General features: G+C 34.1%; 1 protein-coding gene across 1 annotated transcript; it reads right to left on the minus strand.

Moving 5' to 3' along the window:
• Positions 1-8,009: 8,009 nt before the first annotated feature.
• On the minus strand, positions 8,010-8,954 carry LOC108311862 (olfactory receptor 4K2-like). The gene has a single exon (XM_017539497.1). The coding sequence runs from the start codon at positions 8,952-8,954 to the stop codon at positions 8,010-8,012; it is 945 nt and encodes a 314-aa protein (XP_017394986.1).
• Between the last annotated feature and the right edge of the window lie 7,890 nt (positions 8,955-16,844).

The raw sequence follows: 16,844 nt of genomic DNA on the forward strand, positions 1-16,844 counted from the left end.
AAATATAGATTAATATTTTTTGCCTCTTATCATTTAAAATGAGTATTCGTTTTACATTTCAGAACTTTTTTTTTACTTAATTAGTATCAAAGGGGGCTTTTTCCATCAGTATAGAGAGTTCTAATTATTTTTACTATTTCATATTATTTCACTGAATGGATAATTTATTGAATTTGTATCTTATTGATAGATAATAAAGTTTTCTATTTATTTTATTATAGTGCCACAGTAAGTACTAGTGAACATATACCATTTCTTTCATATGCAGACATATTTATAGAATACTTAATTACAAGATTTTATTTCAAAAGGTACACATATTTGTAAACAGAAAATTGCCTTCATAAGTAGTTTAATGTCTATCTAAATGCCTAAATCTTTAGCTTCCTATCTTACCAACCTCCTAACAAGCATCTTTTTATTCTAAACTGATGGATGAGTTCCACTTCTCAGAACACATCATGTTGTTTTACACCTCCACATTTTGTACGTACCCTTCATTTTGCCTAGAATGCTCTCCCTTCAGTCCTGCTGTCCTAAGATCCTATTTTAAGATTCTACCAGACTATCACCACATTCTGTTACCACAATTGGCCAATCCTTCCTTTATATTCCAAAACTAACCTGCAGATAATTCCATCATGGAAGCTCATTTGATATTTCAATAAGTGCATGAATATCTGTGTGTACCAGGCGTTCTGTTACTTGTTGGCAATAGAGAGTAAATATGATGTATTTCGTTCTACCCTCAAGGAATTCCAGTCTAGAAGGGGAAATAAAGGTATTCAATAAATAATAGCATAATTGTTTCTCATTATAATTATGCTGAGCACTATTAGGAACATATATGGAAGAATAGAGAAAGAACATATAATGCTGGAACCTTTCCTGGTTGCTGTGGTCATTGAAAGACTTCTTGGAGAAATTGCATCAATTCCATGCTATTTCCATCAAACTACCATAGACATTGTTCACAGAACTAGAGAAAACAATTTTAAAATTCATATAGAACCAAAAAAGAACCTGAATAGTCAAGGCAATCCTAAGCAAAAGTAGCAAAGGTGAAGGCATCATGCTACCCAAATTCAAACTGTATTACAGGGCTACAGTAACCAAAACAGTGGGACTGGTACAAAAAGAGACACATAGACTAATTAACAGAATAGAGAACCCAGAAATAGGACCACACACCTACAACTATCTGATATTTGACAAACCTGACAAATACAAGCAATGGAAAATGAATTCTCTATTCAATAAATGATATTGGGATAACAGGCTAGCCATATGCAGAAGATGGAAAAGAAACTCCTCCCTTATACCACATACAAAAGTTAACTAAAGATGGTTTAAAAAGTGAAGTATAAAACCCAAAACTATAAAATCCCTGATAGACAACTTAGGCAATACCATTCAGGGTATAGGCATGGGAAAAGATTTCATGATGAAAATGCCAAAAGCAATTGCAAAAGAAAAAAAAATTGACATATGAGATCTAATTAGACTAAAGAGCTTCTAAAAACCTAGGCAAAACCATTCAGGACACAGGCACAGGCAAGGACTTCATGACTAAAACACAAAAAGCATCGGCAACAAAACCCAAAATAGACAAATGGGATCTAATTAAACTCCAGAGCTTCTGCACAGCAAAAGAAACAATCAGAGTGAACCAGCAACCAACAGAATGGGAAAACATTTTTGCAATCTACCCATCTGACAAAGGACTTATATTAGGAATCTACAAAGAACTAAAAGAGATTTACAAGAAAAAAACAAACTAACCCATTCAAAAGTGGGCAAAGGATATGAACAGACACTTTTCAAAAGAAGACATATACAAGGCCAACAAACATATGAAAAAAATGCTCATCATCACTGGTCATAAGAGAAATGCAAATCAAAACTACATTGAGATACCATCTCATGCCAGTTAGAATGGCAATCATTAAAAATCTGGAGATATGGAGAAATAGAAACACTTTTACACTGTTGGTGGGAGTATAAATTAGTTCAACCATTGTAGAAGACAGTGTGACAATTCCTTGAGGACCTAGAAATAGAAATTCCATTTGACCCAGTAATCCCATTACTGGGTATATATCCAAAGGATTATAAATTTTTCTATTACAAAGACACATGCACACATATGTTCGTTCCAGCACTGTTTACAATAGCAAAGACTTGGAATCAACCCAAATGTCCATCGATGATAGGCTGGACAGGGATAATGTGACACATATACACCATGAAATACTATGCAGCCATAAAAAACAATGAGTTCATGTCCTTTGCAGGGATATGGATTAACCTGGAAACCATCATTCTCAGCAAACTGACACAAGAACAGAAAATCAAACACTGCATGTTCTCACTCATAGGTGGGTGTTGAACAATGAGAACACATGGACACAGGAAGGGGAGCATCACACACTGAGGTCTGTGGTGGGGGTCTAGGGGAGGGACAGTGGGGGGTAGGGAGTTGGGGAGGGATAACATGGGGTGTAATGCCAGATATAGGTGATGGGGATGGAGGCAGCAAACCACATTGCCATGTATGTACCTATTCAACAATCCTGCATGTTCTTCACATGTACCCCAGAACCTAAAGAGCAATAAAATATATATATATATATAAAACACCAAAAAAAAGTGTCAACAGAGTAAACACACAACCTACAGAAAAGGAGAAAAAATTTTGCAAACTACACATCTGACCAAAGTCTAATATCCAGCATTTATAAGGAACTTAAATTTACAAGAAAAAAAAAAAAGCATTAAAAAGTGAACAAAGGACATGAACAGACAATTTTCAAAAGAAGAAATTTATGCAGCTAGAATCACATAAAAAAAACTCAACATCACTGATTATTAGAGAAATGCAAATAAAAACCACAAAGAGATACTCTCTTACACCAGTCAGAATGGCTATTACTAAAGTCAAAAGGTAACAGATGCTGGTGAGGTTGTAGAGAAAAAGAAACGCTTACACACTGTTGGAGGGGGTATAAATTAGTTCAGCCACTGTGGAACGTAGCATGGCAATTCCTCAAAAAGACCTAAAGACAGAAATACCATTTAACTCAGCACTCCTATTATTGGGTGTATGCCTAAAGGAATATAAATTATTCTATTTTGAAGACCTAAACATGTATGTGTTCATTGCAGCCACTATTCACAATAGCAAATACATGGAATCAACCTAAATGCCTATCAATGATAGATTGGATAAAGAAAATGTAGTACATATACACCATGGAATACTATGCAGCCATAAAAAGAATGAGATCATGTCCTTAGTAAGGACATAGATGGAGCTGGAAGTCATTATCCTTAGCAAACTAACACAGGAACAGGAGACAAAATATCGCATATTCTCATGTATAAGTAAGAGCTAAACATTAAGTACACATGGACACAAAGAAGGGAACAACAGACACTGGGGCCTTTCAAAGGGAAGCGGGTAGGAGGAAGGAGTGGATCAGGAAAAGTAACTAATGATTACTAGGCTTAACACCTGGGTGATGAAATAACCTGTGCAGCACACCCGCATGACGGAAGATTACCTGTGTAACAAACCTGCACTCGTACCCCTGAACTTACAATAAAGGTTTAAAAACAAAATTAAAAGGTAATCTTTAACAACACTGTGAAATTTCTGCCACAGCTTTTTATGACATGAATTTATTTGTGATGACATTATCGCAAGTACCGATAATACTGATTACGTTCATAATTGAAAGAAATCTTACATGTCAATTAGATATCAGTAAAAAACAAATGTGTAATTTTTTTCACCTAAGTTCCCAGATCTTCTGGATTCTATTCATAGACCCCTTGAAAGCATATAATATACAGGTGAAGAACCCAACCTGTGCACCACTATTTACGTTTTATGTGCTCACGTTTATGTTTTAGAAATAGTTCTTGCTGTTATATGGAGAATGAAGATGGGAAACCATGAGGAGAAAGGTAGAGAGGCCAATTTGCAGGTCATTGCAATAGTATTCACTACATAGCGCTCTATGTGCTACCCTTTAATAGTATACTGTGAAGGAGTGCTACTATGCAGTAGAGACTTTGTCTAGGGAGATGGAAGCAGAGATGAAGAGACATAAATGAAGTCAATATATATATATATCTTTAAAATAGGAGGACTATTTAATGGATTGTATGCGGTAGTCGATGAGAAAAAAGGGGGAATCAAAATTGTGACTTTATTATTAGAGAGTTATTGATTTGATTACATCCGTTTTTCCTCTCTTTCTACTCTCCAATCTCTTCTCTTTGTATCTATGATTCATCTCCCTTCTTTGATGACAAGGGCACTACAGTGAGTCACCTGAAGTGCAGTCTAAGGAAGAGTCAAGGGTACTGCAAATGTGAAAGCCATATTCAGGTATTGGCATGTGTAATATATTGAAGAATGGCTACTCTGAGAGGATGTATTTATGCAGAAATTTTAACTAGGCTCCATGAGAAAAGCTTTCAGGGCTTAAATGATTCCCCCAGAATGTGCCTTCTACTACCAGAAATTCCCTGGTAGAGATTAGATATTTATTCTCCAGGTTTAGGGCTTTATTAGTTAGATGAAATGTCTCACTTCATGCCTTAATTTTATGCTTTTATTTTTAACAATTTCCTAAACAGTACATTCTACCATTTCTCAAAATAAACAATTTCATATATTTATATAAATCTGGACAAAGTCTGCCTTGTTTATTAATTTTTTAAAGTAATAGATAACTATTAAGACATCTATTTCTCAGTTAATGTATAGAAGAACTTAAAGCATTTCCATTGCTATCCTTTGAATGAGTAAAAGATGAGGGACAAAATACTTCAGAGTTTTTAACCACTTTTATTTAAAATCATTGTAAAAAAAAAAAGATATTGACCTATTGAAGATAGCGTATTATTTTTTTTACATTTTATGCAATCTTGGAATATACTTCAATTCAAAATAAGAAATGCCAAAGTATAATACTTCCATGGAAAAATATACAAAGGCCAATGCACACAAAGGACAATGCTAACTACAAAAATTCATCAAAGACTAATAATAATTGATAAAAATCCAGTATTTTAACAATAATTAATACTAGGTAAATTGATACATCCTATTAAAATATGAAATTCTGCCATTTAAGTTCAAATAAGAACACTTATTTCCATTCTAGTACCTGCAATTTTATGCATGTTTAACACGACGGCAACAATAACAATAATGTTATTAGCTAGTATTTATTAAAGCATTAATGAATACCAAGCATTGTTAAATACATTACATGTATTTTTGCTTAATTCTCACAACATTACTAATGGTTAAGTACTATTACCACATTTTGTAGGTGAACAAGCTGAGGCTTAAGAAACAGTGAAAAAAACTTGCTCAAGTTTGCAAAACAAGAAAGTTTTAAGACTGAAATTTACACCTACAACAGACTGATTTAACTAATTGCTGGATACATGTCCCTCAAAGACAGAGAAACAGATCTTGTATTTTAGAGGATCTCTGGCACCCAGCAAGAGCCTGAAACAGAGTAGATGTTAAACAAATAATTATTGAACTAAAGACTGACATTCAGAAGCAGAGATTTATATCCAAAAACAAAGATAAGAATTTGGGCAGAAAAGTGGGAATGAGACAAAAGTACATTTCCACCTTAACCTTTTTTTTCATTTGCCTAACTGACTCAAGGCAAGAAGGAAGAGTTTATGTTTTAGTTAAAATGAACTAGTGTTTCAAATTTTAAATGTGATTATATATCTAGCTCCAACACTAGATTTCTTCATAAAATATTTGGCTTGGAGGTTGTGTTAAAGCATGTTTTACAATTATCTTGGACTTTTAAGTGGCAAAACTATTAATGCCATTTCTTTCTTTGCAAGGCAAAGGCTTGTGTTTTTCTCATGCTACTCGCTATTCAAATCCATGATGACAGATTGCTGCCAGAATTCTTTTTATATACTTTAGTCATTTTAAGTAGGCATTTTTTTATCAGCATCTCAAGATGCCTTGCATCTAACCTACTTTTGTCACCCCAACCATATTAGTAATTTAAAAAATGGAAAATGTTCTACAGTATTCATTTTTCTGTCATATATCTTAACAAGCTGCAGTCTTAGAGACATCCTAAAACTAGAATATCAAATTTCACATTCTAGTGACTTTTTCTGAAGGAAGTTATTCTTCAAAGGCATACTACTTTAATATAAGATGATTTTGGTAGAAGTCACGGGGAAATAGAAATAACATTTTTAGAACCCATTCTGTATACTTTCCATAAAATTGTCATGACAAATATTTAATCTGCCTTTTACAATCTTTATAGAGATAAAAAAGGGATAGAGGTAAAGTGAATCTTTACCTGTAGGTAAAGGGGTAACACAAACAAGGAAATGACAGAACCAGGATTTAATTCCAGGGTCCATGTTTGTCTAGAGAAATGTCTTTGTGCCTTACAGGGATTCAGCCTTAAACCAGTTCTATGAATTCTCTGGACCTTCAGTATTTCAGCTATTAGAAAATTGGACTGGCTGGCTGATTTCCAAAGACTCTCTTGTAATAAAACATTTTCTTAACATGATCAATAATAAACCAAATTATGGAGAATCATACTACATATTTCTTAAATTATTTTTTCTTTTCTTTCCACAGGTTATATTATATGGAAAATTAGACACAAAGCTTCTTCTAAGACAAATAATATGCTGCAATATTTTATTTTGGAATGAAAAACTTATCATTAACTAAATAGTTAATATTTTTCCCAAACATTGAGTCTTGGGAGTAAATGAATTCATCATATCTGTGATTTTCAGCCAGGTTTTGAAAGCCAGCCAGATTTGAGTAGTTTACTATGATTTAAACTTTACAAATTGTCATTTGATTATTCACTATGTTAATTATGAAGTGTGATAGTGAAATAAACACCTATTAAGAAAGTGTAGTGTTAAATTTCAGATTATTTGAACTGTTCTATTTTCAAAGTTGATGCAGAACTCAAACAACTGAACCCCTTTTAACATTACTTAAAAGAATCTCTTCACAGTATAAATTTCCCCAGTGTTAGTTTTTTAAAAACCTTTTTAAAACACTATTTCCAGTGTTATTTTTTTTAAAACCTGTTTTGTCCTACACTGTTAATTATAGTTCTAACTTAAACTAAATGCCATCAGAGTACCACAAGGCTGTGCAGTATGGGAAAGTTCTGGATTAGAAAACAGAAGAATCATTGATGGATAGACTGGACAAGGAAAACGTGGCACATATACACCATGGAATACTATGCAGCCATAAAAAAACAATGAGTTCGTGTCCTTTGCAGGGATATGGATGAATCTGGAAACCAACATTCTCAGCATACTGACACAAGAACAGAAAATCAAACACCGCATGTTCTCACTCATAGGTGGGTGTTGAACAATGAGAAGACATGGACACAGGGAGGAGAGCATCACACAATGGGTCTGTTAGGGGTGGCTAGGGGAGGGACCGAGGAGGGTGGAGTGGTTGGGGAGGGATAACATGGGGAGAAATGCCAGTTATAGGTGATGGGGGATGGAGACAGCAAACCACCTTGCCATGTATGTACCTATGCAACAACCCTGCATGATCTGCATATGTACCCCAGAACCTAAAGTATAATAACAAAAAAAAAAAGAAAACAGAAGAATCATATTTTATCTCAGGCTTCTCTAAGTAGTCTGAATCTGAGGTACGTTTGTAGGATTCAGAAGTCTATAACGTCCTGAATTTATGTTCATAATTTTGATGATATGTTTATGGTTCTATGAAAATAACCTTTCCATTTCAACAAATTATCAAATAGACTTTAAATACTACACCAGCTTTTCAGTAAGATGTCACACATTTCTTATCTCCGACTTCTTTTCATAAATTTAAATGACTGGAAAGGTGGATTCTAAGTTTAATTTTTTATTGCTCTAAGAACGTAACTGTTGATCTTATATCTCACAAAGGAATTCTCTGCTCATTGCATGCGGTATCATGGAGCAGTTTTCCCAAGACTGAAATATTGGGTATTTAGTTTCTTCTTCACTGCTGTCTTCACTTCCTGGTTTCTCAACGTATAGATAAGCGGATTCAGAAAAGGAGTGAAGATCGTATAGAAAACCGAGAGAATTTTGTCCAACAGGAAGTTTGTGAAAGGCCACACATAAATGAAAATACAGGGCCCAAAGAACATTAATACAACAACAAAATGTGCTGTACAGGTAGAAAGAGCCTTGGAGGATCCTGTGGAGGAGTAGTCCCTGACAGTAGTAAGAACAATGATGTAGGAGGTGAGCAAAAGCAGAAAACTTAGAAGAGCAATCACACCACTGGTTGAGATCATGAAGATTCCAAGAACATAAATGTCTACGCAAGCCAGTTGGACAACCAAAGGAAGATCACAGAAAAAACTGTCTACAACATTGGGACCACAAAAAGGCAAATGGAGTATAAAAACTAATTGGCTCATTGTATGCAGAAAGCCCACTGTCCAAGAAAGTACCACAAGCTCAACACACACTCTCTGGCTCATAATTGTTGAATAATGGAGAGGTTTACATATGGCAATATACCTGTCAAAAGACATGGAGATCAGCAGCACAATCTCAGTTCCAGTGAAGAGGTGCAAAAAAAAGATCTGAGAAATGCAGCCATCAAAAGAGATGGTCTTACGCTGAACAAAAAAGTCCATAATCATCTTTGGTGTGGCAAAGGAGGACAGGCACATGTCAATGAGAGACAGGTTGCTGAGCAGGAAGTACATGGGAGAGTGGAGGTGTGAGCTGGATAGGACAGTGAGCAAAATAAGGCAGTTGCCCAACATGGTCATTAAATAGAAGATGGAAAACACCACAAAGAAGAGTATCTGGAGTTCAGGAGAATCAGTAAGTCCAAGTAACATGAATTCAGATACTCTGGAATAGTTGAACCCCTCCATTCATCTGCAGACTCTGCTTTATAATCTTAAAAGAAACAAAATTACAGAGTTTGAAAATGTGATATTTCTACAACCACATATTAACTTGATCATCCGCTAAAAGATTGATTACCTAGAATCCAAGTAAAAATCCTCAGGGTAAAGACTTTTTTTGGGAGCCACTTAACAATTGCTACCAGATATAATCTGAAAAGTTTAACCTCTTGGTTTGGACCAGCATCAGTGCATGCTGAGCTATAGTTATCCCATGCCCATACAATTACACACCTATCTGAATACTACCTAAGGAGTTACATCAAACACGTTTATTGAAAAAGATTACGTTTGTGTGCTCTACTAAATAAGTCATGTAAACAAAACTAAAAATAAACTAAGTGTTGAAATATCAAAGGTTTCTCTTAGAAACACAAAAATGTGAATATTTTGAACCAATTATCGTTAAACACTAGACTTAAGACTTTATTATAATGATTTCAGAAGATCCATTTGAGGGTGATAAATTATTTAATTTTTAATTTTCTTAATTCCACAACATAACTGATAACCAAAAGGCATACTTGTAACTTATAAGACTTATTTTCCACTTTTTGTATTCTGATTTCATAGAAACATGTTTTTAAAAGAGAATCTCCTTCCTTTAATTGTCTTCATTCTACCCAAAGTTATACTTTAAACTGGAAAAACAAACAACAAAAAAAGATACATCAAGAACTTTGAATTATTTTTCAATATTAATTTTTTTCATTTACAGTGCTTCCCAAGTTCTAGAAATTTTATTTCCTATGGGATATCAATGTCTTTACCAAATAGTCAAAAGTGTGGTACAAAGCAAATGAAACTCTGTCCTACTAAATGAAAGCTAATTTTGTGACCAGGTAGTGTTTACTTTGCCAGTCACCTAATGAAATTTAAGCCTTTAACCACAGAAACTTTAGCTGGGTAAGTGGAAAGTTGTCCAAGTTACTGGAAAATTTGATGAGATCAAAATTAATTAAGAAAAAAATATATAATGTTAGATCAGACATTTATAAAAGTCTATATGCATCTAAATCATCTTTTTTTAATTAAATTGCTTTTTGCACATGTAAAACTATATGAAATCCCTTGTTATATTACACATTTGAATATTTCACTTTACACATTTTAATATTTATCTAGTTTTGGTAATAATTTAATTATAATAGATAATGCCATTTTATCTAATCCTGCATCATAATGTATCCATCTTTGAAAATGTAATTTTTCACTCCTTCTTCAATATAAGTTTCCAAGGTATACTAAAAATGATTTTGTTATGTCAATGAAACAGGTTGGACTAATATCAACAAATTTTAAAATATCAGTATACTAATATTTAAATTGTAGTAAATATTATGCTTAGAACAGAACAAAATCATTGTTATAAATTTGAAGAATGAACAAATGGAAAAAGAGTCAATAAATGGGCACAGTGGCTCATACCTGTAATGCCAGCACTTTGGGAGGCTGAGGCAGGCGGATGGCTTGAGCTCAGGAGTTTGAGACCAGCCTGACCAACATTATGAAACCCTGCCTCTACTAAAATACAAAACTTTGCCATGCATAGTGGCACACACCGGTCATTCCAGCTTCTCGGGTGGCTGACGCAGGAGAACCTGGGAGGTGGAGGCAGAGGCTGCAGTGAGCCAAGATGGTGCCACTGCACTCCAGCTTGGGCACTGAGCTAATTTTATATTTTTGAAATTGCTTTTTTCTTATGAAAATGGCCTAAGTTCCCTTTACATTAAATGCATTGAAAACCCTCAGCTTCATACATTTGAATATTTCTATTTTACTGACAATAATTAATGGGAACTATTCTTATATCGATTTAAACATATACATAGATTTATATTTTTTCTCCTTTTCATTACCAGAAAGAATGCTTTAATCCCTTTTTAATGGAACCATCCATTTTTATGTCTTTAAGTCATATATGCTTTTTTTAGTGTTCCTCCATTATCTTTGTTTTATATAATTATCACATAAATACTAAATTTTTTTGCTACCTAGAGAACACAAACCACAACTGCTTCTGAAGATTCTTACTCTCATATGTAGTTTTTAACCTACCAGTTATTCACCCAGCATCAAAAACACCATTTCCTCTGAGATTCACAAGGCTATGGAAATCACCAAAGTTCTTTAGCAAGCATCAGAAACCTGGAGTATGGATGTATATTTTCTCCTGTCTTTATATAAAACCCCTTAGAAGGCAGTGACATATAGCAGATCAGAGAAGAAACACCACAATCTACTTGCAATGGGAGTTATTAAAATGTTGAGCCAACTTTTCACAGAGTTGAAGCAAGAACTGTGAAGTGTGTCTTTGCTATTTAAAGTGGAAATGCACATCTGTGATGTAACAAAGTTCATTCGAGAAAAGCACAACTGGGACTGGCCTAGGAGAAGAAAATATTTAAGCAGTCATTTACAGAGCATATGTGGGAAAAAAATTACTCCTTTAGTTATGGAAATATTCCCATATTTATGTGTCCCTCCCACCAGTGTTCAAAATTCCATAATTTGAAAATTGTTCTTTTAAGCTAAGGCAATTTGTCTCCAGCAAATATTTGCTTACTGGAAGTTGTATTTTAAAGGAAGGATCGGCCGGGCGTGGTGGCTCACACCTGTAATCCTGGCACTTTGGGAGGCCGAGGTGGGCCGATCACTTAGGTCAGGAGTTGGAGACCAGCCTAACCAACATGGAGAAACCCTGTCTATACTAAAAACACAAAAGTTAGCTCGGAGTGTTGGTAGCTGCCTGTAATCACAACTACTCGGAAGGCTGAGGCAAGAGAATTGGTTGAACCTGGGGGGCAGAGGTTGAAGTGGGCCAAGACCGTGCCATTGCACTCCAGCCTGGGTGACAGAGTGAGACTCTGTCTCAAAAAAAAAAAAAAAAAAAAAGGAAGGAGCATACATTAAAGTTTCTGACAATACATTAAAAAATTAGTACAAACTAATACTGATAGAAAGGGGGATGTTGGAAAGTCCAACATAACCAGGAGAAGTGAAGAGAGGTACTATAGATCACCTTAGAGGAATAGTGTAATAATTAAATTGTGCAGATAAATTTTTTAAACATTCAGTTCAATGCCTACTACACAAAGTACTAAATAAAACATAGTAGAAATAATAGCAGACATGATTATAATTATCATTATTTTTGAAGTGTTCATAACAGATAATCCAGGAAGATAGTAGATCGATCAATCATCTGTGGCTTGCTCTCTAAGCACAACTTTTTTTCCAGATACCTCAGAGACTGAACTCTTCACAACTGTCATATCCATCCTTCATTCCCCACAGGTCTGACAATAGAGTCTAAGAAAATCTTCCCTAGTTGACCACATTTCTAGCACCCTTTGAAATTAAGAAGCAAGTTTAGTTTTAAGATGATTTTTCTTCTACAAAGAAAAAGAAAATGACTTTTTAAAAAATTAACAAACTTGGTACAAAGATTTAGTAGTTTTCTAGTTGTCCCTTGGTATCCAACAGAAGATTGGTTCCAGGACCGTTGCTAATACCAAAATCCATGGATGCTCAAATCCCTGAGTTAATATGGCTTGATATTTATATGTAACCTAAACACATCCTCCCATACCCTTTAAATAATCACTAGATTACCTATGATGCCTAATACAATATAAATGCTATGTAACTAGTTATTATACTGTATTGCTTTCTAACTTTGTTCTATTTTTATTGTTTTTTATTAATATTTTGGGTCCACTTTTGGTTGAATCCAAGAATATGGAACCCACAGAAAGAGAGGGACAGCTATAAATCTAAAATATTTGTCCTAGTATAAAACAATAAAATAAGGGTATATAATCATTATTAGAGTAATCCTGGAAAACTGGATAAATCCTGAAAAATAGGTATAATTATTATTAGAGTAATACTGGAAAAGAGAATAAACAGAAAAATAATAGAAAAAAATGTAATTCAGAAAGAGAGAGCGTGAAGAAGATTTTGTATTAGTAACCTGTTCTACATCTTGGTTGTGGTGCTGATTACACCATCTATATATGTGCTAAAATTAATAGAGTTTATACCAAAACAAAGAAAAAGTCTATTTTACTTGAAGATAATTTATAAAGCAGAATTTTAAAAAATAAACCCAGATAATTCAGTACAAGGGCAAATTTCAAAAAGAGCAAATAAACTCAATAATCTTCTTATAAATTATTCAACATTAAATATATTTAAATATATATTTAATATTAAATAAGTATATTCAATATTAAATATGTAATATGTTAAAATGTAGCCAAAAATAACATATTCAGATAAACAACAGGATATATAAAGTAAATAGGAATAATCTTAAACAGAAATATGTTTATATGTGACAAAAGCTATACTATTCTAAAAGAGAAAAAAATTGGCAAATAAATTGAAATACTTATTGTGGTATCAGAAAAAAAAATGCAATATTGTTCAACACATACATTTTCCCTTCTATAAAACAGAATTCAATAAACCATGAGATACTTTTGAATTCACAAAATAATTTTCAAAATTTGTGTGAAGACAAATCAGATTAGTCAAGAATTAGAAATATTATTTCATTTTGTTTCTGTGCTTTATGTTTTAGTTTTTAGCTAACCTAAACAATTTTTTATTCATACAAATTTATGGAATACATGTGAAATTTTGTTACATGTGTCTAATGCATAGTGATTAAGTCAGGGTATTTAGGGTGTTTGTCATTCCAGTATAATACTTTTTAAAGTAGAGTTATCCTACTCTGCTATCAAACATTGAATTTATTCCTCCTATTTTACCCTTTAATGCACTTCTCTTTATTCTTTCCCCTGCCCTTCCCACTCAGTCTTCCCAGTCTCTGTCATCTGTTTTTCCACTCTCTACCTCCACGTGATCAAATTTTTTTAACTCCCACATATAAGTGAGAACATGGGATATTTGTCATTTTGTGCCTGATTAATTTCACTTAAGATAATAATCTCCAGTTTCATCCATGTTGCTGCAAATGATATTATTTCATTCTTTTTTATGGCTGAATAATATTCCATTGTGCATATACACCACATTTTTTTTTTATTTTTCATGATTTGTATTGTAGTATATCATAATGAAATATTCCGTGTTTTGTATGTGACTGGCATGATAACAGATCATGCTTGGAAATTGTTTCCGAGCTTCATCACCTTTTCCAAGCACCACTTGGGACCTGGGTACCCCAAACACTGTTGGGTATACTTGTACATCCAGTCACTTCCCCTGCCCACCAGCACATCCCTGGCTGCTGAGCTCCCCACTTTGCCGTCCTCACTGGTCAACAGCTCTGCATGCAGTTTGAGCAACTTTGCAAAATCCCTCACCAACTTCACATACCCTGAGTCTTTTTACCATCAGCTTCATAAGCCCAAACCCTCACTTAAGTTGGTTTCATATCTTTACATTGTGAATAGTACTGCAATAAACAAGCCAGTATAGATATCCCTTTGATATATTGATTTTTTTCCCTTTGAGTAGATACCCAGTAGTAAAATTACCTGATCCAATGGTAATTCTATTTTTAGCTTTGTGAGAAATCTCCATGTTTTCCATAGTCACTGTACTCGTTTACATTCCCACCAACAAAGAGTTCCCTTTTCACATCTGTTATATTTTGTTTTTTGTTCTTTTTTTAGCAATAGTCATTTTGACTAGGGGAAAATAATATCTCATTGTGGTTTTGATTTGCATTTCTCTAATGATTAGTGATGTTGAACATTTTTTCATAGCTCTTTCGGCTTTTTGTATGTCTTCTTTCAAGAAATGTCTGTTTCTATTTGACTACTTTCCAGTGGTATTTTTTTTCCTGTTGTTTGAGGTTTTTTGTTTGTTTGTTTTTGCATATTCTAGGTATCAGCCCATTATTAGATGAATAGTTTGCAAATATTTCCTTCCATTCAGGAAGCTGTCTCTTCAGTCTGCTGATTATTTCTTCTGCTGTTCAGAAGCTTTCTGGTTTAATTAAGTCCCATTTGTCTGTTTTTATTTGTGTTCCGTGTGCTTTTGAGTTGTTACTCATAGATTCTTTGCCTAGACTGAAGTCCAGGAGAATTTTCCCTAGGTATTCTTCAAGTATTTTTATAGTACCAGGTCTTATGTTTAAATCTTTCATTCATTTCGAGTTTATTCTTATATGTAGTGAGATAGTGGTCCATGTTCATTCTTCTGGATGTGGCTATCTAATTTTCCCAGCACCATTTATTGAAGAGTGTGTCTTTTCTCCAGTGTAAGTTCTTGTCAGTTTTGCTGAAGATCAAATATGCAAAAAAATTATAAAACCATGATATCTAAGTAATATCAGAAAGGCATAGAAAACAACTGACAGTATAAGGGACTTTCAAGTTATACATAAAAAGTCACAATATTATAATATGAATATGTTACCTGAATTGTCAAAAGAGACTTTGTAGATGGAATTAAGGTTGCTAATCAGCTTGCCTTAAAATAGAAAGATTATTCAGTATTAGCAGAGTGAGCTCAATAAAATCACAGAAGCTGTTAAAAATAGAAGAGAGATTTTGTAGATACCAACAAACTAACTCAAAAGTTTCTGTGGAAAGGCACAAGACTTAAAATAGTCAACACAATACTGAAGAAAAAGAACAAATTTGGAAGATTCACACTGCCTGACATCAAGAATTACTACAAAATTATTCTAATTAAGACAGTATGGGCCAGGCATGGTGGCTCATGCCTGTAATCCCAGAACTTTGGGAGGACGGGGCAGGAGGATCACTTGAGCCCAGGAGTTTGAGACCAGCCTAGGAAACATAGCAGGACAGCCATCTCTACAAAAAAGTTAAAAATTATCCTAGCATCATGCTGCACACGTGTAGTACTGACTACTTAGGAGGTTGAAGCAGGAGGATCACTTGAGACAAGGAGGTTGAGATTGCAGTAAGCCATGATCACACCACTCCACCCTGCCAAGGAGACAGAGAGACACTGTCTCAAGAAAAATAAAATAAAATAAAAAATAAACAGCATGATACTGGTGAAAGAATAGACATGTAGATTAGTGGAACAGAAAACAAAGCCTGAAAATAGATCCAAAGAAATAGAGCCAATTATTTTCAACAAAGGAGCAAGAGCAATTTAATGGAGAAAAGATAGTTTTGGAACAAATGAATCACAGACCTGTTCTGTTCCATTGTTATATGTGTCTGTTTTGGTTACTGTACCATGCTGTTTTTCTTACGGTAGCCCTGTAATATCGTTTGAAGTTGGGTAACATGTTTTCTCCAGCTTTGTTCGTTTGCTTCGGATTGCCTTTGCAGTTTGGACTCTTTGTTGGATCCATATGAATTTTAAAATAGTTTTTCCTAGTTCTGTAAAAAACGTCATTGGTAGTTTTATATGTATAGCACTGAATCTATAAATTGCTTTGGACAGCATGGTTATTTTACTAATATTGATTCTTTCTATCCATGGAACCTCAGTTTTATAAAATAGTTTCAGTAGGAATGGCATCAGCTCTTGTTTGTACATCTGGTAGAACTTAGCAGTGAATCTGTCTGGCTCAAAGCTTTTAGGTTGGTAGACTATTTATTACTGATTCAATTTCAGAGTTCATTATTGGTCTGTTCAGAGGTTCAATTTCTTCCTAGTTCAGTTGTGGGAGGGTGTCTGTTTCTAGGAATTTATCCATTTCTTCTATATTTTCTTGTTTGTGTGCATAGAAGTGTTCAAAATATTCTCCAATAGTTATCTGTGTTCTGTGGGGTCAGTGATAATATCCCCTTTGTCACTTCTTTTTTTTTCCCATTTATTTATTTTATTGCATTTTAGGTTTTGGGGTACATGTGAAGAACATGCAAAATTGTTGCATAGGAACACACGTGGCAG

The sequence above is a fragment of the Cebus imitator genome, unplaced genomic scaffold, assembly GCF_001604975.1.
Source record: "Cebus imitator isolate Cc_AM_T3 unplaced genomic scaffold, Cebus_imitator-1.0 Scaffold119, whole genome shotgun sequence".
Taxonomy (NCBI): Eukaryota; Metazoa; Chordata; class Mammalia; order Primates; family Cebidae; genus Cebus; species Cebus imitator.